Raw genomic sequence first — 25456 nt, 5'->3', positions numbered from 1 at the left:
ACACGCACGCTGGTGTTAGCCCTTCTATTCGCTTTCCGCTGTTTGGAAAGGTGGCATATGGTACTTCTATAACACATTGGTTCTCATGAAATCGTAATTACTCCGCCCAACCGGTTCTCCGATGTGCAGCCAATCCTCAAGACTCTAGGATGACGCTATTTATGCAATCCTGGTGACCTGCGTTAAGCCCCAAAACTTCTGCAACACGTCCTTATCCACGTTGACCGCCCATTCTTGCTCAAATCGTTGCTCGCCACCGCATCGCTGAACAACATCCTGCAGTCTCTCCTTGACGAAGAACATGGCGTTCACTGTATGAATAGGATCTTTTTGGACCCATTCCGTCTCCTTGAGACTCTTGGGAGTCTCGTAGTCATTGGGCTCGATCTCTGTCCAGATCAAGGAATCGGTGGCGTCCGTCATACCATCTTGCAGTTCGGCTATTGTGCCAGTCCAAAAGGTGAAGTAGTCCTGCAGCTTGCCGAGTGCCAGGTTCTGCATGGGTGGCGGAAGTTCCAATAGCCGGGTGAGAGCTAAGAGAGACAGTTTCTGCCGCTCAATATGATCGAGACCGTCGAGATGGAAGAACCACTCGCCACCGAGCCAAGCCCAGACGTGTTCCAGAGGACCGAAAGACTTGAGCATCTCGACGAAAAGGGCGGGATCAGCAAGAATTAGTCGAGACAGGATTGCAAAGTAGTCGCGCTCCGTCACCGTGCTCAACTTGCTGACCTTCCTGTTTGGTCCCGTAGTTTGGTGGGCTTCCCACGCATCGTGGAGACTCTCCAAGATTTTCTTCAGGAACCCGATCTCGAGCATGTCTTGAATGACCACAGAGGTTCCGCCAAGCTCAGAGGCAGCCCGGATCATGTACTCTATGCATACGGTGCTTTGTCTCACCTGCTCCCGACTCGAGGAGTCAAGAGCCCCTGAAAGTGCTTGCAAGAACGGTCTCCGTAGTCGGTCTTCCAGGACCGCCTGCGTGCCCAGGAGAATGTACGACTCGACCACGGAGAGAGCCACAGCTGCGGTCTCTGTCTGATACTCCAGCAACGGAAGCGACAGTTCCGCTATGCTCATGATTTCGTTAGATACTGGAGGGTTGCTCTGCATCAAAACCGAGTTCCAAAGATCTAGCACCTCGTCAATCAGATAGGTGTGGAGATCAGAACCGCTTTTTGCTGCTTCTGATAGCAGCGGAACCATCACATGTTGATATCTCTGTGATTCGCTCCCCATGGACATGACCAAAGCTGCGAAGATGGCAATGATGGCTTGTTTGATCATGTAGTCCTCGTTACCGGAGTTCTGCCAAATTCCTGGGAGACTGGTCATGATGAAATCTCCGAATTGAGACACATGATGCTCTAGTCTCGTGACGAGAATGCGCATGGACTCCAAGACGGCCAATTTTGTCTCGTCAATGTCGACGGCCTGAAGCAGTTGAAGCAGCTGGTTGAGCACGTCGGCAGCGTAAGGAAGGAATGCCTCGGCACTGAAAGCCAGTTCGTCAACAATCCAACGGAGCTGGCGAGCGGCAGTGATCAGAACAACGGTGTCGTTCGTAGAATCGGCGGGATTGAGGAAGTGCCGGAACATTTCGTAGATGATTGGTCTGCTATTGTCCGCAATCTTTACGGTGACCCACTGGCTGATCATGATTGCGATTCGACGGCGAAGCACCTTGTAGAGAGGTCCTTGTTGTTGAGCATCTTGGACGACAGTAGATACCAGCAGGCTGTCAAAGTCGAAGACGTCGACAACGTTAGGCGCAGCCAAACCCAGAGCCGTATACACTGCCTCCTTGGTAGCGATATCTGCTTGTGGGTTTGTCGCCGTCTGGAAGTAGGAAAGTAGAGGGGGTATCATGAGGTTTTTGAAGTTGACGAGAAGATCCAAGAAAAGCTTCTCAGCACAAGGTCGAACCTCCCATTCGTAGGCGTTACCCTCGCTCTGCTCCTGTTGCTCCCATTCTTCTGGATCCTCCTCCCAAGCATCTAGGTCAGCCTTTCGGAAGACGAAAAGGTGTGTAATGATGGTGTTGGCCATCTGGACTACAAATTCGTCCTTGAGCAGTTCCTGCTTGATGAGCATAACGGCGTCATTCTCATCTTTCTTGGCCTCGGCGCTCCTGTATTTGAAGGTCTGCTTAGGGTAAAAGGCGATCCTCAAGCATGATCTCATCAGTAGCAGAGCTCTGAGCGATAGTCGTTCCAGCAAGGGACCCTCCACCTTGGACTTTGACTCTGACTGTCCAGAGTCACCGGAAGACTGGCGGATGCCTCCGGATTTTTCAAACACCTCAGCAAACTTGGCAACCAGGTCCCAGTAGGCGTGTACGAGAGGCAATGAGTTCGGCAGAACGGCAAAGCTGGCAGGATGTGACTCGGACATATCGATGTGGAGCTTTGTAAACTGCAGAAGATGCTTGCCAACTGTGTCTTGGTAGGGCGCAGGTACATGGGAGTCGTGACTGACAAATCCAAGGAATTGTCCAAAGTGATTCTGAGATACTGTCCAGAACTGCTGAACCGTCTTATCATTGTGAGGTGTTTCGTAGCCAACAACGAGTAAGCGGCGAAGTGTCTTGAGAGAGACGAGACTGTTAAGCATGGCTAGGTCGGCTTCGTCCTCGTCGCCGCGCCCGTTCGTAAGGAATCCCATCCAAATAGCCGACTTTTCGGTGTATACCTCCCCCAGAAGATAGACAATCTCCGGGGTGACAGACTGGAGTGCGGTTTGTGACCTTCTCAACCGAGCAGTGCCCAGCTCCTTGACCACCCGCAGAAGGATCTGAAGAGCGCCGTGCAGATGCTGCTGATTGCCATCTTTGGAGCTCCTGACAAGACCAATGATGTTGGACAGGGCATCAGGCCAGTTTTGCGGGTAGTCAATCCTAATGACCTTTGCGGTGACCAGCGAGTTGTGTAGCGACAGGCCTCTTTCCTCCTCTTCGAGAGTACCCTGGAACAGTCGTTGTCGAATGATGGTCTTTTCCGCCGGATCTAAGCCTCCCTTTACGGTCGGTAGTAGTCGCCAGTACTTGTCGATACCGTTTTTAAGTTGAATAACGGCCAGGAATCGGATTTCGAAGGGGAGGGACTTGTCGAGAAAGACGGTCTGCAGCATACGAGGTTAGTAACAATTAACCAAGAGTGGTTTACGCGGGGCGTCCGTACCTGCAACGAGGAGAAGTAGCCGTTCTCGGTCTCCCACGATGAAAGCTGTTGGCCGGCTGCCTGCCTTCGCGCATAGTCGGTCGAGGTTGCGGACTCGAGGGCCCTGCAGAGCTCCTGCAGACTGAGGGGATTGGCGTCGCCGGGTACCTCGATAGCGAAGCTCATTTCTGCGGTCTTCTTGGTGAGCGACCAAGGCGTCGGTGCCGGTGTCGTTGATCCCAAAAATATCGGTGAGATGTATGTTCGCGGTGGAAGGTCTCGCGTTCAAAGGAAGAAGGGAAATTTAGGCAAAGCGTTGTCACCTGTGGCGGGGCACGTCCTGGCGCGTAAGGAAGGCACAGGGCTGTCATCGCGGGGTAGTGGGGCGCTGAAGAAGGGCCACCAACTGCCCGAGTGAAGATGCCGACTGAGATGAGGTCAGACACAATTTGCAGCAGGAAGCAACCAAGGTTACTTCGGGTAGTAAATTAACTCTATTTTTCTATGAAAGATGGAAGAGGCAGGGATCTGAAGTGCTGAAAGGAGCATGTGCTATCATCCACAGCACCAACAACGGGATCTCGGGGCCACTTCAGCAGCGTATCTTGCTTCTAGTAGGTTGCATTATGTCCTACGATACCTATAATTCGTAGGCGCTGTTTAATTTTCAAGAACCATTGATTATAATTTAGGTATTCGAGCTTTCAAATTCAAGTACTGAATGAGTCTTATCCTCATGCGCAATCTGGGTTTAGGCGATGGGAACCTTTGATAATTCAGTGCTGGTGTAAGTGCTGAGACAAAAACCCTAAGCTGAGATATTGCTCAACCCAAACACAGCACAATCTTCAAGATAGTACAGAAATGATAGAAGGTATTTAAGGAAAAAAAACAGTGAAACCAAGCGATTGATACACCCAGATCGCATCTAAACAAATCTGCAAAAGCATCAAGAGACTTCTTCCCGGCGCCAGCTAAACCTGAAAAGTACCCGTCAGACCTGTATTCCAGTGAAGCATGTCATCGGCCGTCCTTGGCTCGGGAAAGGCGAATAAGTTGGGATCCTCGACGCACCCCGAAGACATGTCGTTGATGAAGGCGTCTAAACTCGGATCAAACTGCGGCGTCACGTTGCGGTGGTTCGCGACGTCCATATCCCTCAGCACGTCGTTCACTTCGTTGCCGATGGTCCTAGCGATAGGCCACATTTCCCCGGAGACTTTCAGCACACCGAGGAGCAGATCGAGCTTCTCTCGCAAAGCAGGTGAGTCGACTGTGCCATATATCCTTGCATCGAGCAACGGCAGAGCAGCTTTTCGTAGGCCGATAATGCATGCCGGGCTGTATCTTGCCGGCGGCAACGAGAAGTTGAAAAGCCCGATCGTCGAGAGTCCTGCCTGAAGCGCCGTGGAGCACTCCGACCACTGATGAGGGACAGAAAAGGCTTCTGGGCTTCGAGATGATGGCGATCCGCGTGCTTTGAACAGCGGACCGATTGTAAGGAGATCTCGAATCCCAAGTCCTAAAGCTCCCACGGGTAGCTGCATGTTGATCCTCAAGCTGTAAAGAGTGCTTAGCCGAACCGCTAGGTATGATGTGGTCGTGAACAACTTACCTATGGGCGTAGGCCATCGCGTGGAACAGGATCATGTCAACAGCGCCTCCTGCATCAACCAACTGCTGTTTCCATTTTGGCAGACTGATCAACCAACTGACGATTCGAGAATCCGCTCGGTCAATGGTGCTTGCGAGTAATTCGCGAGGGAGCTTTGCCATGGGAAGAATGAGATCTCCGGAGAGTCGGCATAGATCGATCAAGTAAGTCCAAGAAGAATAGCTTCTATCGTCCATCGGATCCCTAATGTCGTACTGTTCCAAAGATATAGGTTGCGGGATTTCCTACATGAACATGAGCATCCTTTCATGTGCTTCGCGGATAATAACTCACCCCTGACTGATACTCCCACTCCTCACACGGCAGCTCAGTAGTTGCCCTTACCGCAAACAGAGTGAAAGTCGGCGACTCTTCTCGCATTGCTCGCATGTTGCCGTGGAAGTAAAGCGCCCAGTAGGTTCTCCTAAAGCTCTCCGCCACAAACGAATCAGGCTCCGCATCTGCAAACGACCTCTCGTGCATCCCCAGGTCGAGTGCCATTTGCGTTGCTGTGTCCATCCACCCACTGCTCAAGTCCATCCTGTTCTCTCCAAATGCCGCCACGCTCAAAACAAGAAGTCCCTGTACTGTCCATGGTGTCATCGGCAGACCACCGCTCGCCAGACTGTACGCCTTCTCTCTTAGCTCCTCTGAGGAGAAAGACCTAGAGAAAAGAGATCCCACGTAGGTGATGCAGCTTGCGAGAAAATGGAAGCCATCGGGATCAGCCCTGATACGACTGAGTAGTTGTGGCTTGGGCAAAAGCCACGAGTGAGTATCGTGAAAGTTGGTGAAGTAGAGATCGAAGAGAAATGAGGTTGGTGAGGCCGTTCTAGGGTTGGGGAACTGCGTTTTGCTCATTGACCATCCTCCTGGTAGTCTATCGACGACGTTGACTGGAAACTCGAAGCTTGCTAGCTCAGGCGATGGGAATGATGTCGTCCCTTCAGTCGAAGTTGAGATTGATGGGGGACCGATAGGGTCGTTGATGAGACTTCGCTTTTTAGGATCTCGAATCCCTCGGCGAGACTTTGCGTAGTAACACGTCTTCTCTTCTAAGCGGCATCTGAGGCAGGAAGGCAAAGCTGAGTCGCACTTGACATGTTTGGACCTGCATGGAACACAGGCCAATGATGCTCGTATGGTTGCCTTGGACTTTGTAGCGCCGGCACGTTGTTGCGTGTCCGCTATACCATTGGCTGATCCAGGGCTGGAAGTCGTCTCGGATTCCATGGTGCAGTACATAAGGTTGAGCACAATTCTCGAGACGATCGGATCAAGAGAAGGAGGAAGTCAGTTGACCTAGTTGCTCTAGAGTGTTCGATAGGCCCGTGATGGTGTTCGTTCCAGAGGCGTGGATTCGCGTTGTTTATGTAACTCGGATGCCGAAGAAGACCATGGCTTGTAAATCGTGGAATGTCCTCGACCCTGGTCAACTCGGCCGGATGCCTCAATGTTACGTCTGCCCACATAACGGTTCTAGCAGGTAAGCAATACAGTGACGCAAGAGCGAAACGGGTGAAGGGGTGAGTGACTGAGAGAAAGCGGTTGAGCAGTATTGAGTGCTGCGGCCGACCCATGCCTGCCACTCCGCGCATGCTGAACGCCTGGTCAGGCATTCTTTCCTGTGCTTGAACGGAGTCAAGCGACAAAAGGGCGTCAATATGAGTCTTTGATTCACAGAGTGAAAAATAGAAGCATCTTGGTAAGCATCGCGAGGGGGTCCGTATTGGGGCTGGGTTACTTCGAGCCTCGTCAAACGACACCTCCTGTACCGGCCGATTGGGCGAGGATGAACTAGATGCATACTCTGATCGAAATGGAGGTTAGTCTTCCTGCAAGTGTAGTCACGGCCAATAAGCCCGCTGCAGGTCGGCTACGCTGAACCCTCCCGCCTGTCCCGTCAGCCCTAGAAGATGATCCAGGACCGTTTGTAGGCCGTGGTTGACATTCGTCTGCGCCTGAGTCTCATCGAACCTCATTGTGCTTCGCGTAAATGACGTCTGATGTCCAGTTCATGAGTTCCAAAAGTTCCCCGGGAGACGCAGGCAGCCCCTGATGCCTTACATGCAAATGCAACGAGTCTTGCGGCCAGAAGAACAACGAGTAGTCAGCACAATCAGCCTTGCTATATCAACTGGCTAACGGCAGCTGTCCAAAGCCGAGAAACCTCGCAGGATACCATATTGATTCGCAGAGTTTCTCGTCATCTCTCTTACTCACAGGCTATATCTATCATGAGTGAGTAACGTTACCATATCGTGAGTCTTTTGAGCAAGAGGTTGACGCCACGATGTGCCAGAGCATCGCTCAAGTCCGAGTGTGATCACTTATCGAATTCGAAAAGCGGTACGGAATGCGAGCATAACAACGCGACGTGGCTCAAGAAACGCCACGATTGTTTATCGGAACGCAGGTCGTACGAGCCGGCACAGCCTCGAAGGTGCCTTTGCAAGATAATCCCGACTTTTGGGACCGGAGGGCGGCGTGTTGGCTCGGGTTTGACCTAGATTTGTATGTTTATGACCGAACCACGACCAATCAAACAGCTGACTAGACTTGGTATCGGCTGCGGTCACTTCTTAATGTCGTAAACGTATTGGTGGGTGCTCTGAGAGGGCTGCCCGTCTGGGAGTAGCTGCAGCCTCTGGCACGCCGACAAGTTGGATGGACGAATGGCAGTTCGAGCGTCGTTTGGTGTGCATTGTCCCTAGAATCAGCGGTGACGATAGAGACAAGAAGAAGCGGACGAGCATCGAAATAAGGCCTGGTGCCTGCGGACATATCCGAAGCAGGGAGCATAGGCAGCGCTTAGGGTAGCGCATGTTCATCTTGAACCAGCAGCAGTATTGGCCCTTCGTGTCGGGATGGGACTGGGGTCCCGCTTCATGTGGTGACACACCATCTGATGTAAGCTTGCTCTCCCGCAGTTTTGATGCAGATTGAAATGCATGACAGATATGGTTTGTAAGGTGATGGTTGACGTTCCCAAAAGTAGCCCAGCCGAGAATGATTTGGTAATGAGGTTGGGGAACATGAGCAGGGGAAGGAAGGCCGCGCCCTGGGCTTGCAGACTCGAGGTTCGGAGGTCGTATGGGCACAGGGAATGGATGGCCCGGGCGCCCCGGTACGTCAGATGCTCCGCCGGCCGACTTTCGGCTCAGGCCACCCCCGCGGCAGTGGACGTGTTTGCACTCAGTGGAATAGGTAACGGACCTCGGCTCGTCTTCCACTGCAATAACCTACCCAACCGACTTTCAACCCCCGTCGTCGACCACCTTACCCGGGGGACGGGTGTGAAGCGCAATCAGCTGCACTTCACCAGCACATTCCACCACCCAATGCCGCCCAGATGACATCGACCAATTTCGCGCAAGCGCAGCAGCGCCTTGCAGCTCGACGACAAGCCCGCGAAGCCGAGAACGCTGCCCGAATCGCAGCGCAACGCGAATCCTCACGAGCACGCGCCCAGGTCGACCGCCTGCCCTTTCCCTTTAGCCGACTCGGATCAGCATGGGACGCTGTTTCGTCGCAAGAGGGGACGCGTCCGGCCTTTAGAGTCGGACAGGTCGATGCCGAACTTCTGGATGATGAATTGTTGGAGCTTTTGAAGGGCCAGGTCGGCGATGCGCTCAAATACTTCGCCGGCGGCCACTTGCAAGACGACTGGTCGGCCGAAATACTCTTGGCGTTGCGTGCGGTCCTCTTCAAGCTCACCGTCTGGGATCACGATGCGACATACGGAGCGGCCTTACAGAACCTAAAATATACGGATGCCAGAGGGGATGGCTCGGTGCTGATCCCGCCCTCCAAGTGGCAGAAGTCGCTGTATGGACTGGCCATCGTCTTTGGAAGATACGGCTGGGATAGATGGGAGAATTGGTTGCTGGAGCACGATGATGGATACAGCGACCCTAGTCCGCGCCTCCAAAGACTCTCACGCATCACATCGAGGATAACGACTCTTCACTCGGGAGCGGCCTTCGTCTCATTCCTCGTCTTCCTCCTCCAGGGGAGATATCGCACGCTCTTAGATAGAGTGTTGCGGATGCGCCTAGCTCCACCAACGAGTCAGGTCAGCCGAGAGGTGTCCTTTGAGTATCTCAACCGGCAGCTCGTTTGGCACGCCTTCACTGAGTTCCTCCTCTTCGTCCTCCCGCTCATCGGCATCAACCGGTGGAGGAGATGGATATCCCGGACTTGGCGCAAGACGAAGTCGATGATGACTACCAGCGGAGACGAGGAGAAATCTGCGAATGGAGAACTCGGCTTTCTACCAGAGCGCACATGTGCTATCTGTTATCAGGACCAGAATACTTTGGCGATCACGGAAACCGAAATTATGGCTGCGGCAACCTCGGGTGGCGTCATAGGCTCGGCTCAGACAGACATCACCAACCCGTACGAGACCATTCCTTGTGGTTGCGTTTACTGCTTCGTCTGCCTTGCGACCCGTCTTGAGCGGGAAGAGGGCGAAGGTTGGACGTGCCTCAGGTGCGGCGAGCTCGTCAAAGAATGCAAGCCATGGAGTGGCGATGTTTTGGAGCCACCCAAGAAGTCACCTACGGCAAAGATGGTGGCCTTCTCAGAAGACCCGAAAGATGTTCAAGTAGAGGTCATCGATGAAGAAGGAACAGACGACGAGGCTAGCAACGACCCGGACTTCGTTGATGTACCAAAAGATAAGCAAGACTCTGGCGATTCCGAAGACACTGAAGATTCAGAAGGCTTCGAAGAGACTATGGATAATGACGAGGATTGAGTTTGATTTCTGTCACTTATTATGAGAACTATAATTAGGGAGCGGTTACATGTACACTAACTATATCTGCCTTGCTTTAGAAGACAGGCAGATCCGCGTGGCGCATGTATCCAGAGCAAACACGGAGTTGCTCTTACATAACTTTGGAGTTTGAGAGTCTGTTTACACATCGGGCTTACAAGCATGTGTGTTTCAACAATTGTTCAAAACCGAGAATGGAAAAAGTCTTCATCAAGGATCTTGACTTCGTTATCATGAAGGTCTTTAATGCTCATCTCCCGAATCTCATGCGGTCTCCAGCCGGATCGGAGCTCAAGAAGCCCCACAAGACAACGCACTCCAGGCCCCGCCCAAACGGCGCTAGCGTCCGCCGTGCCAGGGCCCGAATCCGCTGTATCCGCCAAAAATCAGGGACCGTCCCAGGTAAATGGCGGCCTTAGCGTAATCAGCCACTAGAAATTCAATTTACACTGGGCGAACCTCCGGGATTCTTCTCTTCGCACGACGGACGGCTACGACATCCAGATATTCAACAACACCCCGCGCATTCTGGATATAAGCAAATACATCGGGCGTGGAATTACGGCTTCGTTCAGCTCTGTGTAATTCGTTTCAGCTTTTCGAGTTCTAATACACTTTCATCGGTCGAATTCGAAGCGGTCACTGTCAGAAGAGCAGAACTCTGCCGCGAGTGGAAAGTAAACAAACCACACCTAATGTCGCGAAGATAGCCGATTCCCCTATCCACCAAACTTCGAAGCGATGCCGAGCTTCTTCCAATTCACGCAAGGCAACGAGTCCCGCACCCGCCTGACGAGCGACTCCTCCCCTCTCCTCGGCCGGTTCCGCGCCGTACCTCAAGAGTCTGACGTCCACGGCCGTCGACGCCGCTCCGGGAGCACGCTCGGCCTGTTCTCGAACAACCGTGGCAGCGTGCACGTCGGCTACGGCGCACTGCTTTCCGCTGCTGGCCTCGAAAATCACGACAACGCCGACGATAGAGCTGATTGGGAGGACTTGAACCTGTGGCAGCGGACATGGCGCAGGATCGCCGACGTTTGGGTCGAGCCGAAGCAGGGTGCCGTAAAGAGGGTTGTTGATGTATGGTGGAGTCGATATGGGTGTCTCGTCTTGATGCCCGCCGCGCTGGTATGTATACTCGCGGAGCAACATGGGATGGCAGAAACGCTAACATCAGACGACGAAAGGCTATTGCATGGTGTGCACTACCGATTCCGCAGTACCAGTTTACCGACGACGATGATGATGACCGAAGTGATCCTGGTGCTGGGTCCGGGCACAAGATACCTGGTCACGGCGAGGCACGGGTGCAGATCAGCTTCTGGTTCTTCCTCTTTGTCTACTACGGCTTCTACAATATCACGGCCTTGATTTGGATCACCAAGGTCTTCAACCTCTACAGCTTGAATTGGTAAGCTTCCCCTTGGCTTGACGCCTGAGATGATATCAAACACTTACACGCCCGCAGGTGGCCGCAGTCTCTTGGCTTTCCAGTGACGATGTCTCTCATCGCCATCGTATCAATAGCCGTACCCATTCCACTCTATCTAACCCCAGAGACGCGGTTCCTCACTCAACACAACACGGCATGGGTCGCCTTCTCATTCTTCGTCATGGCGATGCCCGTGGCCATCGCATTCTGCATCCTCCTCACCTCCCAACGTCACCTCAAGCTACGGCAGTCACTCTCCGAAACCCAGCGCATCTTCACGTCATCCTGGTGGACAGGCGAGTCCGGAGGAAGCGTCCCCCGGCGAGATAACCGCCGCCGGCCGAACCTCAGCAGCGACTCCTTCAACCCAGATGCCGTCCTGCAGGTCGACCAAGAGCAGTCTAGAAATAGGACCCTGGCCGCCATGGGGATGCGCCGCAGGTGGCTGCCCGCCAGCTTCGTCCGCTTCATCTGGTTCTGCCTGGCTCTGTTCGTCGGCCTCATGGCGTACGTGATAGGAGAGGCGTACGCCGAGATCTACCTGCGCACGCTCCCGCACAACAACTTGGAGACGGTCGTCTACGTCTACAGCTGGATCATCACGGTACATCTCCTCGATGCACTGACCGGCTGGCTATTGGGAATCCGCGAAGGTGAACGTGTCGGGAGCTATCCCCTGAGCTGGGTGTTCAAGCTGTAAGTGACTTGGATTCGAGAGCCAAAAGACGAAAGGAATCATAACTAACACCACTCAAGATACTTCATGCTCACCTACCAAACCTACGTTCGCGCCCTGTACGCCCGCCTCCGCTCCCCGGAACAATTCATCTACCTCCAGATCCTCTCCAGCAGCACCCTCATCATCCTCACACCATTAACCATGTCGCGCCTCTACCACCGCGTCACCGTCGCCCTCAACCTGACGGACCAGTCCTACGCCTCCTACCAGAAGGTCTGTACCCGTAACGTCTTCATCCGCTTCCTCGCCGAGAACGTCTCCATGGCCGCCTTCCTCGGCAGCGTCCTCGTCCTCCACTTCGGCCCCAACAAGGACGTCTACCCCTACTTCGCCTTCGACATGAAGGACAAGGGCGACGACCAGTACGACTTCGGCCTCACCTTCTGGGCCTCCTCCGTCACCTGGGCCTGCGAGCTCGTCGCCTCCGTCTGCGTCCGCGTCCTCATCCGCTGCATCTTCGGCGTCGACGTCGGCATGGAGGGCAAGCTCGACCTCGCCGTCTGGCCCGAGCTGCTCCCGACCAGCGTCGCCGTCATGTTTCACGTGCTCCAGAACATGTTCTTCTCGATTATACGACTGCAATTCCCCTAATGAACCCCCCTTTCTGGTTAGACGATATGTAACGAACCCCTTCCCCCTCTCTTATGATTGCTTTCATCATCTTCCTCCCTCCGAGGAGCTGTCCGGCACCGGTGTTGGTTTACACACTCAGTAAGGACTTTAACGTTTAAGCGTTTCTGTCCTCGTCTATAATAGGCTCTCGCGAGCTTTGTGGTTGGATCACGTCTTTCTTTCACGATTCCCCCTCTTTCTTGAAGTGTTTGGCTTGGTTTGGTTTGGTCTTTCACGTATGTCTTTCCACGGAAATCGATGCGGAAGACGAAGAAAAAAAAGATACCCAACCCCCTTTTCCTTCTTTACTCTCTCACGCATGTGTCTCACGGTTGTATGTTTCTTTATAGATGTTAGATACCAGACTCTCCTTTCAGCATGACCGGCGGCGGCGTTTTGGTTTTCCCTTTTGGAGACGAAGAAGGACGGAAACGAATACGTAATAGAGTAATGAGATTCCAGACCACATAGATTTCCCCCATGAAGCAGCAGGCGCATGAGAGAATATGACGCCCTCTTGATAGGAAAAGACCTTGGCAAATGCACATCATCTGCAGCCGGCATGATAGGCAACGTTTTTGAAAACTTTTCCACAAGGGTGGTGTTGAGCTGTCACACACATCACTTACATCCATACACATAATCGCGAAATGGAGGGCCGCCCGTTTGCTGATTCGGCCGCCTGCATGACGCTGTCCTACCCACCCGGGCCAACGAGCGACGACACCCTCCGGGACGCAGCAAGGCTGCCGACTGACAGCTCGGTCAAAGTCTTATGCGGCTCGGGGATGCCAATGGAGAGAGGATGGCCGGCTCGTTGGGACGGTGTTGTCACGTTTTGTCTCTTCTTTTCCCCCTTAGCAGATGTAGACAGGCAGATAATGGCCCCGAACGACATTCCGTCTCACTTGCCTGCCGGTCGGGCTGCCGTTGAACAACCACACGGTATGTGCCTAGTAGGTGTGCCTAGGTACTCGATAAGCAGAGCAGGCAGAAAGTGTGGGTGTTTAAGCAAGCAGGCGTGAGCGACAGTCATCTCCCGTGGACGCCATTGAAACCATTATACAGTCGGGGCCAGAGATCGTCGATTGCCAGCTGGCGCGACCCAGGATCTCTTGCTTCTTGTTTCTTAGCAGTGATTGTTTCGAAGTTGAGCAACGTCAGCGTACTTAGTGAGTAACCCGCATCAGCTCATCGAACAAACGTACGGTTTACTTCCCGGACTTGGTTCCCGCCGGCCAATAGCGCCGGTGCCGGCGCCGAGGCGGTGAAGGGCGCGGGTTGCAATGAACTACACACGGCGCAGCGTACGAATACGTCTGACGTCGAAAACTGACTCATTACAGCGACTTGCGTGTTAAAGCGGCGCCGGAGGCATGGCATTTCTCTGTCCGAACGACTTGCGAGGTTGCAGTCTGTTTTCGGGTTGTTCAAGTCGCTCAACGTACCTTACTGCGGTAGTCGTAAGTGAATTTCTGGTCAGGCATGTTTGTTGCTCCTAAGCAGTGAGGTGCAGCAACCGGGGGCGACTTTGGCTTCTGCGAGACGTTGTCAACGCCGCTAATGCAACCGATCTTGATACCGCTGGTCTCGGGCATGTGAATGGACTCCATCGCCGGTTGCGATATCGTCCGGCTTGTTAGAAGCGCCGGGTGAGCAATTGCAGCCTTGGAAGGTTTGGGCCGTATCGGAATCGTTCGTATGTTACAAGGTGGTTTCTGATGACTTCCGGCTGGCCGAGCAGAGTCGGGTGTTTCATTGGGAAAGGCAATCGCAGAGACAACTGTCTGTGTCGGGGATTCTGAGCGAGTTAGGAACCCCGGAAGAGAAGGTTACACGGCGAAGGACAACAGGGTTGCGGCGGTTGGCATGTACGTCCGAGCCGCCCGAAGAGACACAGACATATGGAGACTTGTCCATCAACTGCGACTTCCCGGTGGGGAGGCCGCGTCTCGTCCACGGCCTAGAAAGACCCAGCGGTGAATTCGATGACACAGAGTAGATGCTCTCAGCCACTCAGCGGACAAGCCAGGGGAGCACTGCTTTAAACTGAGTCTGGCGGAATGTCTTCCGATGGCCCAACAGGCGGCCATGGTTGCAATGAGGCATGGTGGCTGTAGTGCCTTGCTTGCTTGCCAGTCCACCACATGGCGTCCTTATCGGGATTGAATGGCTGCACTTGTAAGGACGGTGCAGTGATGGAGGGGTGGGGTTGACGGATTTGGATTCGGACGATGTTGGTTACAGAGAGAACTGGTTCCATGGTTGTGACGGGCGGTTGTTGCGATCCAGAACAGATCGGCCAGGCACACTGTTCACAAGCCTTCGCAAGCTTAATCCCGGAAGACGGATGAGCGTCTGGAGGCTGATGAACGCTGTCTAAGCCCTAGGTATCCAGAAAGACCCATAGGTGGTCAGCTAGAAATAGTATCCGGTAAGGCAAGTTCTAGGCCAGTCTCAGTTCCGGGATGGTGGTTGGGAGGATCGGATAAAATGGACGCAGAGCATTCGGATGGAACTTGAAATATGGGGGCACCAAGAAGATGCCACAGCCCGTCTGAAGAGGGGATAATAATGCTGAGAATCCAGGTGGTTTATCTTGGCGAAGATATCGGTTCACCAGGGTCTGGATGAGCTGAGGTCTGGATTGGTTAGTTGATCTTTCAGATTGTGGTGTGGTGGTGGGATGAGTCGATGTGATTGCTGGATGGGAGGTGTTACCGTTGGAATATACGGCCCTGTGTCAGCCGCGGCTAGGAGAAATAGGAAATGCCGTCAGAGGCCGTTCCGTTCTTGTCGAGGCGGGAGGATTGCAAGGCCATTCGATACGGACCTTTGGGGTCTGATTCGGTGGGCGCCCTTGTCGTGATTCAATGCGAAGTCATAGCAGGATGATGCGATGGTGGTTCGCCCATTGCTCTAGACTCTGATGGTTCAGGGAACATGGACGGGGAGGACGAGACGTTTGAGCGGGGTGCGATTTGATAATTGATAAAATGGCCTAGAGACAGGAAGGATGGAAACAGACCCATCACTTTTTCTGCCAGCCCATGCCAGAGGGATACGGGGGGAACAGCTGCTGTAAGTCGAGAATTGAGTGTAGAGGTCGGCCTATGGTGTGAACATGGTACCTAGGTAGCTGGAGTTGGTATGTATGAGTGATATCGCAGCGGAGCGTCTTCGAAGAGCTGTTGAGGTGGGTTTAAGGGTTCCGGTTTGGCCCAAGTTTGAGCTTTGCTAGATCTGGGAATGTTGCTCCGACAAGACAAATGTACCGTGTCATCAAGTCATGGATGGTTTGAATAACGAGTGCAATATCCGCAGAGGTTCAAGGATTCGGAAGTGTCGATGGAAGCTGAGAGCACAAGAAAGAGAGGCTCAGGGATCATGGCCAAGACATGACGCCTGCCTCGCTGTCCCCGGAAAAGACCCTGATAGTTTTGGTACAGGAAGGTGCATGGGCTGAATGCATCTAGAAGCAAGACTGGAGGAAGAGGCGCTGTAGTGAGTAAGGTAGAGAGGGTGGGATGGTGGGATGGTACTTGTGAGAACGGCACCATCTAATGCTACGCTCTACCTTCCATTATCGAGTTGACTCATTGAATTGGGATTGAGGCTAGCGCGCAAGTCCTGTTGAGAAACTTGAACGTTCACTTCTGCTTCGAATGGACTCATGAAACTGCTTCAGAGGAAAGCAAGCAGCTTCAAAGCTTGCCTTGTGCTGAGGGGAAATATCAGAATGGCAACCAGTGCCATTGTTGTCGTCGTCATGGAGCAGATGCCGTTTCTTTCCTGGCGATACCTTACTGCATAGTACTTCGTACCTAAGCCCGGTATGCAAGGACTCAGAAGCCGCGCTTCCGCTCTCCACTACGACCGTTAAGGGACTTTGCCATTGGTAGTGGCTTCTATTCCGATGTTCCTGTCCTTCCCGTCCCTTTTGTTTCACTCTTCTCCACCGCAAATCCGCCGCACCGCCTTCCGGTCTCTGTATCGCTTTCCAAGTCCATACCGACGTCTGGTTGTACCTCCTTCACAACCCTGAACAACCTACCTTACCGAGGATAATGTCAACGGAACTTCAGACGTTTGAAACGGCCCGTTGATTGTTCTCCAAGGTGTACTTCTGTACCTGGCTACCTCAACGCTCTGGGTCAATATCTACTCACCACCTGGTTGCCCACGGCATGGCGACACATAGACACTGGCAGTGGCATCAATATCAGCGGCAATGTCATCCCAGCTCCAGACGACCTGACCGACAGACCCCATCAGCTACAACCTTATTCAGTGCAGCATGCGTTACCTACCTTATCCGTACGGGATAGAAGCAGTGGGATTTTAATCCATCGTTGTACCACCTAAGGTACATGTGCATGCAGTATGCTGCACCCCATCAGCCATCAGCCATCACTGCATCCTCCCTCCTCACCAGTCTTGGCCAGGGAAACGGGTCCAAGTCCAACCAAGGAGCGCCGGGTCGCTACATTACATGCTTGGGGCGAACCACGTTCACGACGGATTGGAGCAAGCATGCAAAGTACTATCATCAGAAGTTTCTGGTTTCCTGCGTGTTATACCGCATGTTTACATGCACCCCATCTTCCGAATAGTGCACGGCATCAAGAAGGGCATGGCCGGTCTCCATAGAGGGCAATCGGGGCTTTGAAGCTCATTCTGTCATTCAATCGTACTCCTGGCTGTTCCAGAGCAGTTCGCGCCGGGCCCATGTTCATGCTCGTGCTCGTGCTCGTGCTGATATGCCACAGCAGGTGTGAGGGTGAGTGAGACAGAAACACAGCAGCTTGCACCCTGGTCTGTCTCTCTCGGAGATGGTGGCATGGTGGGGTAGTGCCTCTTTGCTCCCTGGCGCTGGCACGTTCATGGAGGGGTCAATGTCGCGTTGGAGGGGCAGTGGCAGACTGGCACAGATACAAGCCATGCCGTTCCGTGCCTTGCCATCCCACCTGCTCACAAGCCGGCTTACCATTTGCTATTACAGTCAGATACCAACATCGCGCGACGTTCTGATTGATGGCGAGGACGAGAAACGCGAGAACATGAGGTGGGGGTGTTCGAATTGTGGTTTCTTCTCATCTCTTTTGCTTCCATTGCTTCATCGGTCAAGAGGTCCGGAGTCAGAAAAGATGTGTATTGATAGGGATAGAAGGGCATGACATTGACAGGGAGGATACAGAAGAAACAAAATTAACGCTGGACTAATTACCAGGCCGGCTTATCTACCTTAGGCATAATCACCCCGAGCTCCCTGTTCATTAATGATGAGTACGGATAGCTTTTCCCTATCTTCCACCGGCGAAAAGAACATTGGATGGATGTCTTTGGTCGCTGTCTCTCTCGCGAGCCACACATCGACCTGCCCACTTCGCACCACACGTAGTGACACCCTACCCGTATCACAACTCTCCACTCCCAATTCGATGGCGCGCGTTCATTCTCACCACTTTTTTTTTTCTTTTGCCCGTTTTCTTACCTTCATGATCCCGGACAACCACCCCTTCTGCGCGCCATCTGCCAGCCTGCTTTCGTGCTTTTTTGTTTTCCTGGCCCTGTCTCACCGTCACCCCGGCGAGCCGAGCTGGACTTGGCTCCGTCTTCTCAATCCCACAGGGTCGTCCTTTCTCACACACCTCAATCATATCCGTACATACACACCTTCTTCTCCTGATGTGATGCGGCCCAGCAGGTCTGTGACTGTCCCACGGAGTGGCAGGACAAGGCACCGGTACCTAGGCAGTAACTCCGTAGTTGTAACAAGCACACTCGAGACAAACTCAGCGTTCCCGTACCTCACCCTCCTTGCTTATTGACGTTCTTACCCTTGGAGCCTATCTGTGAGGTGGTCTGTACCGTGCCGACCTACCTAGCCCAGGTTCCTAACCTTAGCCGTAGCTACATTGCTTCTGCCCGCCAGTTGTCGCGTCCCACACCCCTCCTTTCACACCTCACCACACTCCGGGATCCGACCCCAAAATTTTCTTCTGCCAACCTTAGGAAGATACCGCGTACTACATTACACAAATCGCTGCCAGCCCGCCCAGAAACACTCATAAATCCTGCTCTTCCTCTCTCTTCTCTCTTCATCATGTCCTCCGACGGTACCCTCGCCTCCAAGGCAATCAACCCTCTGGCCGCCCACCCAGTCAACACTCAAGATGCCCAGGGACAACAGTCCTCCTCCGCCGCCGCCACCTCCTCCGAACTCGCCAGTGGGAAGGTAGAGCTTCAGCGTGCTCTGCGTCACTTCGCCGACTTCCCCATCAAGGGCATTGACTTCGTCGACATCATGCCGCTCTTCCTGAACCCCTCCGTCCATAAGACCCTGGGCGACGTCCTCGAGCTCCAGGTCAAGGAGTCCTTCGGATCGCAGCTTCCCGATGTCGTCGTTGGCCTCGACGCCCGTGGCTTCCTCTTCGGACCCGGCCTTGCCCTCCGTCTCGGCACCGGCTTCGCCCCGGTGCGCAAGAGTGGCAAGCTCCCCGGCCCGTGCGTCGACGCCGAGTACAAGAAGGAATATGGTGTCGACGTCTTCCAGATGCAGCAAGACGCTATCAAGCCCGGCCAAAAGGTCCTCGTTGTTGACGATATCATCGCTACTGGTACGTTGGTCTGCGTCTGCGCGAGCGCAATTTTACCCCTCCTTGGGAAATGCCCCTCGATTTTGGACCATGGCCCCACTAACACCAATCTCAGGTGGCTCTGCCAAGGCCGCGGCCGACCTCGTCAAGAAGCTCGGCGGCGAAATCGTCGGCTACCTCTTCATTCTGGAAATCCCCGGCCTCGACGGACTGAAGAAGCTCGGCGACACCAAGAGCGTCATCCTCCTCCAAGACGCGTGATCGATCTCCCACTCGATTTTCGACTCCGGCATCGGCCTCGGCTGTGATATGAGTCCTCCCAGATCATATTCTGAGGCCACCGGGGCTTAACGTCTCGTTATCACTTCGGCACGACAGATGAACAAGCACGTAAATACCCAAGTCGGGACTTCGACGCGCCAAGAGACGGATCTTTTACATTAAACTCCCAACTGCATAAACCTTACTTCTTTTCGGCTCCTTTCCACAAGGAGGACAAATGTGCGAGAGTAGAAGTCGCACTGGCGTTTCGGAATATAAAAAAAAGGTCGGAGGCCATTTTGATTGAAGTTGAAGAGACGACGTTTACAGAGGTTATGAGATGAAGGAACATTGGCTTGCATGACGAGCCAACGTGCGTAATTCGGGTTCTTAACAACTCAAACGCAATGAAATACGAAATACCACTTTGAGCAATACCTTGGAGCGTCACTGTTAAGAAATCTGCATGTGTGACACGACTGGGCGTCGTGATTATGCAAGTCTCAGACAAGCCGCTATCTTGCAGGTTGTGTTCGTCTCACCGGCTTAATATGCGCGTTGTCCAACGGGGTTTTCTGTGATAGATAGTCAAGTTATGTCGTAAAGACGCCGAGAGAAACAAATTTAAAGACTACACGACTTATATGAACTTCAAGAAGAAGGCGGGGCGGCATGTTTTTGGTATTATCCACGAACGCAACTCAATAGTGAGACTTCTCGTCTATCTTTCGGCATACGACTTACAACCTAGTATCGATCGACTTTTCAGCCGGTTCGAACATCCCAATGCCTGAGAGAGCGAATGTGGGACAACCCCAACCGGACCTGAACTTAACTGAATTGGCAATCCGGATCTACATGATAACCCACGCGAAATAAGGTAGGTGCGAGGGGCACCACCGAAGGCGTGATGATCGGTGATGTCACTCAGCGCGCCTGCCCCTCGCAAGAACCCCTCACCTGCCATTCACCACAAAATCCTCCTTACCACCGTCGCCCTCGAGCGGCAGCCCGGTCTGGAAGGTGAGTCTGGAGGGTATACCTTCATAGCTATGCAAAAGCTTGGCAATGTTGTGAAATGGGCAATTGGCCGAATTCGGAGAGAATTCGGGGACAAAACCGCAATTATTAAGCTTGGATGAACCATCACGCCGTTTTGTAAGCATTCGATCAACCAGAGCGGGGTTGACTTACACCACCCTTGAAAGCCATATATGTATGTTCATCCAACCAACAACTGCACAACCCCGTACACCAATAGAGAAATCGACTGCGGATATCTCTGAATAACTTCAAAAGCAACTAGAACCAGAATCTGCGAGAAAAGAAGAATCATCACTATGGCTCTCAAGATCTTCCTGTGCGTAAAGAACCGCTCGAGTCGTGATGTCACCAACTGACTTATTCCCACAGAACCGGCGTCACAGGTATCTTCTGATCGCTCATGCCTACGATCGAAGCTCTTCATCAAACTCACATGTACTCACAGGCTACATTGGCGGAGACGCTTTCAGCGCCCTCTATGAGAAGCACCCCGACTATGAGTACGCTCTCCTGGTGCGCAGCGAGCAGCGCGCCTCGGGCGTGAAGAAGGCCTACCCCAAGGACAACGTCCGCATCGTCGTCGGAACCCTCACCGACTCGGATGTCATCGAGAAGGAGGCCGCTGCCGCCGACGTTGTCGTTCGTAAGTAAACCGGACACATTCTGAGCACACTGCGCTCTGGAGTCCGCAGCCGCGCTTGATGCAGTTACTGAGATTGCTTTACAGACACTGCCGACTCCGCGGACGACGTCCCCTCGGCCAACGCCATTGCCAAGGGCCTCGCCGCGGGTCACTCGCCCGAGAAGCCCGGTTTCTGGCTACACGTCTCCGGCACGGGCATCCTGACATGGGTGAGGACTCTCCTCGCTTCAGCACCGTGATTTCATTATATCTGACACATATAACCCTTAGTACGACACCAAGCACGAACGCTACGGCGAAGCCCCCCTCCCGGATCAAGACTACCACGACATCCGCGACATCGACCGCCTCCTCTCCCTCCCCGACGAGGCCATCCACCGCAACGTCGACAAGATCGTCCTCGCCGCCAACTCCCCCGCCGTCCGCACCGCCATCGTCTCCCCGCCCACCATCTACGGCGCCGGCCGCGGGCCCCTGAACCGCCGCTCCATGCAGGTCCCGGGCCTCGCGAAAGCCACGCTCGAGAAGGGCTTCGCGCCCATCATCAAGCCGGGCAAGACGGAGTGGGACCACGTCAACGTGCGGGACCTCTCGGCCTTCTTCGTGACGCTCGTCGAGGGGACGAGAGACGCGAGCTTGAACGCCGATCTCGAGGTGTTCGGGCCGCGGGCGTACTACTTCGTCGAGAGCGGCACGCACGTCTGGAGCGATGTGGCCAGGTGGATCGCGGAGGAGGCGCATAAGCAGGGATTCCTGCCGGCGCCGCTGACCAAGGAGGCCACGATCAAGGAGGTGCTGCAGTCTACGGGCGCGGGGGCTACGTGGGGTCTGAACTCGAAGAGCAAGGCGGAGAGGGGGCCCAAGTACTGGGGGTGGAAGGGGACGGCGCAGACGTTGAAGGAGACGATCCCGGAGGTTGTTGCGTCGGAGGCGACGTTGTTGCACTTGCAGCCTCATGAGAAGAAGTAGGGGATACTCAGTGGTTTTATGATGGTCTATAATGATAGCGTGAAAATTGCGAGTAATGTAGAACTGTCTTTGAGAGCATGTCACTTGTCCCCTTTGTGATGTGCAATGCTAGACTGATGCTGTTTGTGGCTACCGGATTGAACAAATACTTTCTAGTATTCGGTGTGCTCGTGGTCAATGGCAAAGGTGACCGTCACCTCAACCTCGTTGGCCCAGCCTGGGTGCAGACTCATCTCCTCCCACGCCTTCTCGATGTTGATCTCCAGGACCTTATCGTCAGTCCCGCAGACAACAACTGTCTGGACCGGAATGACTTGGTTCTGGATGGTGACCAGGAAGTCGTCCTCTATCGTCAGCTCTGGCAGCACCGAGATGTAGATGCCTGGTAGGTAACATGTCAGCAAGCAGGTTCTGTCGTCGTTATGGGGGAGCAACCTACCAAGAACGCCGAGCGCTTTGAGACTGGTCTTGAGCTCAATCTTGCCGTCGTGCCGCAGGAAGAAATCACTCTTGACAATGGCCGCCGCTCCCGTCATCTTACCTACCAGTCCCAGGTTTGCGGTCCATACTTTACCCTTGCTCTCGCTGTCGAAGCTGGACAAGGGGTAGGCGGTGAAGATCTCGTACCCCCGGACATCCAACGAAGTCGTCAGGGACGAGGCCGGCGATCCCGGCGTGATGAGTGGGCTGACCCGCCCGGAGGAATGGGCACGAACGACGTAGCGCATGGACCGCAACACGCCCGCGAAGGAGGTGAGGGGGATGATCTCCGTCAGGGGCCGGGCCGAGATGTTGAAGACGCCGAGGATGGGGGTGCCGGTGACGGCGGCGCCGTGGTAGCAGCCGATCTTCAACAGGCCGTCGTCGTCGTATCCCGTGTACGCGTCGATGGTCTTTCCGATGACGCTAGGGCGGAAGATGATGGTCTTGCCGCGGATCGTCAGGCCCGTCATCTGGTTGATCAGATCCAGGTTGTGCTGGCCCGGGACGTCGGTGATGTAGATCGGTCCGCCGCTCACGCAGCGCGCGGCGGCGTGGAAGCCGGAGTAGTCGTGGACGGTCTGGAACATGTCCCAGTCGGGCAGGATGTTGAGGTGCTGGGTGAGGAGGCTGTTGTGGGCGTTGGTCCAGACGTGCCACGGGTGGGAGGCCGGGATCTCGGGGAAGAAGTCGTCCGAGTTGCGGCAGAGGATGGCGGGCTTGTTGCGGGGGAGCTGGTTGTAGAACAGGATCTGGGGCGTCTGCGACATGCAGGAGATGGCCTTGATGCTGAAGTGGCGGAGGGAGGAGATGGTCCAGGCGTCGAGGTAGGCGTCGATGAGCTCGCGACGGGCGCTGGCCGAGACCCATGTGTCTGTCATGAACTGGGCGTCGGTTTTGACACCGTCGATGCCGCAGTCGACGAGGAACTGGTAGAAATCGTCGTAGAACTTGCCGACGTCCTCTTTGGCTACGACAGTCATCTTGCCTCCGAGGGGCAAGTTGCGTCGCTCGGCATCTTCACGGACGACCTCGACTGTCTTGTACTCTTTGGCAATCTTCCCATCAGGCGAGACGCCCGCCCAGTAGCCTTAACTATTAGCTTCATCACATAGTGTTTAATCATGAAGGTGCTTACCTAGCAAAGCATGCCAAACTGCGATGTGCTGGATGTGTGGATGTCTCTCCCGAATGTGTGCGACCGTCGCCTTTAGGCCCTTCGGGAAAGCCTTAGGTTCCGCTTCAAACTCACACCAACCGTGCTGGAACTGGCCATGACCTCTGTAGTCGATGGTCTGCCAGTTGTCGTCGATGATGAGGCTGGTCACTTTGATATTGTTCTCGGCCAGTTTGTCCACGGCATCGAAAACCTTCTCGTCGGTAAGACGTTGCCCGAGGGCATTCCAGGTGCCTAGTCATCGGGTTTAGCGAATGTTCCAAAGGAGAGGACACAGATGTCTCACAGAAACCAAGTCCATCATACCAGTTCTCCATCCACTCGGGTTTGACGCCTTCTTCTAAAGCTTTCATCTCCGCTTGCAACTCGTCGCTAGCCTTCTTCTCAGTGATCACGTAGTTTCTGGCCTGGTACATGACCGCAGCGTTCGCGCTCTCGAAGTTGTCCCCGGTGGCGACGAGAACTCTTGCCTTCTCGGACGACGTGCCATCGTTGCGGGCCTGCAGAAGGTAAGTCAAATGCTCCGGTGTTGCCTTGGCCTTGGGTACGAACATTAACAGATATCTGTCCAGACTCGTCGTGACGAAACACGGAGAGCACGTTGTTCACGCCGCTGATAGCAAGGAACACCAGGTGCTTGCCCTCGGGGCTCAAGAATGAGCAGAGTACAGCATCTTTGTCAAGATGGAATGAGGTTTTGCCATGGCGAGGAGCCAGCCAGGGTGACCATATGCGGACAAGAGCGAACCATCTGTTGTTGTTAGTACTTTAGAAAACAGATCTTGGACTCTTATCGTGTTTCATTAGTGGCCCATGAGGTAACTGCGTGGTAACAGTCTAGTATCCGTGGGCTTACCTCTGGAAGCCTCCCCAAGGCACGCCCAAAGAGATATCTGAAATCTTGGACTCATCGCTGTCAACACCGTCAACGTCCGTTTCTAAAGACCACAGCCGAGTACCGGGACATTGGCTCGTAAGTGATTTTACGCCCCAAGCGGGGTTCAGGTTGGTCACAAGATCTTCCAGTCGTTCGGAGACGCTTTGGAGGACTGGTCTCGTGCTGACAATAACGCTGCCGTCACCGACTCCGAGCTCATCACGGGTCCATCGCCACGGGTCGCTTTCGGCATGTCGAAATTTCAAAGTGAACTGTAATGACTTGTTGAACAAAACAGATGTAGAAAAGAAGATTCGTCGGATGTGGTCTGGGATCGTCTGCAGAGTTGTCGGACCTTTTTCATCCGAGATGCGGGAAAGGGCCGTCTCTGCCCACTCGCCATCATCGGTCGAATGCCACAATGCGACCTGCCATGGTTCGTCTGCACGCGAAGCCGGTATCTCGAGAACAGCCGTGAAAGCCAGTTGTCCGTTCGAGACCTGGGTGAACTGACCCAAGGGAGGGTAACTCTGGATGATGGCTTTCATGTTGTCGGCGATAGGTTCAGGAGCAGGCTTCTGCTTGGAGACGAAAAGAGCTTGGAAGACGTCGGCAAAGTTGTAGTTGTCTGATGGCATCTTGATGTCATACAAGTCAATAAGGAAATCCCCAGGTGGTAGGAGTGGGAAGTACGCGATAGTATGAGAGTGTTGATCAGTCAAATGAGGGGTTCAACTGCTAGATGTGAGTTGATGTGATACAGTCTAGCACCAGATGCAGTAGTATGAAAAGCATCTGCAGTCGAAGTCAAAAACGCAGTCTTGTGACCTGCTGCACTAACAGCTCATCGTCTCAGCTGCACGAATGGAACTTCCATTGACGCAACAGCTCCCGCGGCGCCTGGGCACGGGCAGTATCCGCTTAATTGGCCAATTGGCAACTGCATTCAGCATAGAAATACTAGGCAGATCATGCCTCAGCAACGGTGAACATGCCTTGCCCAGAGCCGATTGCAAGTCGCGGAGTAT

At 53.9% G+C, this 25456-nt stretch overlaps 7 protein-coding genes across 7 annotated transcripts; 4 read left to right on the top strand and 3 right to left on the bottom strand.

The window, feature by feature from the left end:
- Positions 1–159: 159 nt before the first annotated feature.
- On the bottom strand, positions 160–3344 carry CkaCkLH20_06762 (importin-beta domain-containing protein; the record flags this gene model as incomplete). The annotated part of the gene is made up of 2 exons (XM_038889479.1): positions 160–3120; positions 3180–3344. The coding sequence occupies 2 exons, from the start codon at positions 3342–3344 to the stop codon at positions 160–162; spliced, it is 3126 nt and encodes a 1041-aa protein (XP_038745291.1).
- A 788-nt stretch (positions 3345–4132) lies between these two features.
- Positions 4133–5673, bottom strand: CkaCkLH20_06761 (C6 transcription factor; the record flags this gene model as incomplete). The annotated part of the gene is made up of 3 exons (XM_038889478.1): positions 4133–4718; positions 4774–5057; positions 5107–5673. 3 exons carry the CDS (start codon positions 5671–5673, stop codon positions 4133–4135), a joined length of 1437 nt encoding a protein of 478 aa, XP_038745290.1.
- Positions 5674–8164: 2491 nt separating this feature from the next.
- CkaCkLH20_06760 (peroxisomal biogenesis factor 2) lies at positions 8165–9574 on the top strand (the record flags this gene model as incomplete). Its single annotated transcript, XM_038889477.1, has 1 exon — positions 8165–9574. One exon carries the CDS (start codon positions 8165–8167, stop codon positions 9572–9574), a length of 1410 nt encoding a protein of 469 aa, XP_038745289.1.
- A 762-nt stretch (positions 9575–10336) lies between these two features.
- CkaCkLH20_06759 (uncharacterized protein) lies at positions 10337–12357 on the top strand (the record flags this gene model as incomplete). Its single annotated transcript, XM_038889476.1, has 4 exons — positions 10337–10723; positions 10783–11006; positions 11064–11723; positions 11784–12357. 4 exons carry the CDS (start codon positions 10337–10339, stop codon positions 12355–12357), a joined length of 1845 nt encoding a protein of 614 aa, XP_038745288.1.
- Positions 12358–18484: 6127 nt separating this feature from the next.
- Positions 18485–19238, top strand: CkaCkLH20_06758 (adenine phosphoribosyltransferase; the record flags this gene model as incomplete). The annotated part of the gene is made up of 2 exons (XM_038889475.1): positions 18485–18998; positions 19093–19238. 2 exons carry the CDS (start codon positions 18485–18487, stop codon positions 19236–19238), a joined length of 660 nt encoding a protein of 219 aa, XP_038745287.1.
- A 920-nt stretch (positions 19239–20158) lies between these two features.
- On the top strand, positions 20159–21894 carry CkaCkLH20_06757 (uncharacterized protein; the record flags this gene model as incomplete). The annotated part of the gene is made up of 4 exons (XM_038889474.1): positions 20159–20261; positions 20728–20925; positions 21010–21134; positions 21196–21894. The coding sequence occupies 4 exons, from the start codon at positions 20159–20161 to the stop codon at positions 21892–21894; spliced, it is 1125 nt and encodes a 374-aa protein (XP_038745286.1).
- A 152-nt stretch (positions 21895–22046) lies between these two features.
- CkaCkLH20_06756 (raffinose synthase Sip1) lies at positions 22047–25066 on the bottom strand (the record flags this gene model as incomplete). Its single annotated transcript, XM_038889473.1, has 6 exons — positions 22047–22276; positions 22334–23464; positions 23513–23785; positions 23838–24051; positions 24104–24302; positions 24408–25066. The coding sequence occupies 6 exons, from the start codon at positions 25064–25066 to the stop codon at positions 22047–22049; spliced, it is 2706 nt and encodes a 901-aa protein (XP_038745285.1).
- Positions 25067–25456: the final 390 nt, after the last annotated feature.

The sequence above is a fragment of the Colletotrichum karsti genome (genome assembly GCF_011947395.1).
Source record: "Colletotrichum karsti strain CkLH20 chromosome Unknown Scaffold20, whole genome shotgun sequence".
In the NCBI taxonomy this organism is placed as follows: domain Eukaryota; kingdom Fungi; phylum Ascomycota; class Sordariomycetes; order Glomerellales; family Glomerellaceae; genus Colletotrichum; species Colletotrichum karsti.
This window is presented reverse-complemented; position numbering and strand designations above follow the sequence as displayed.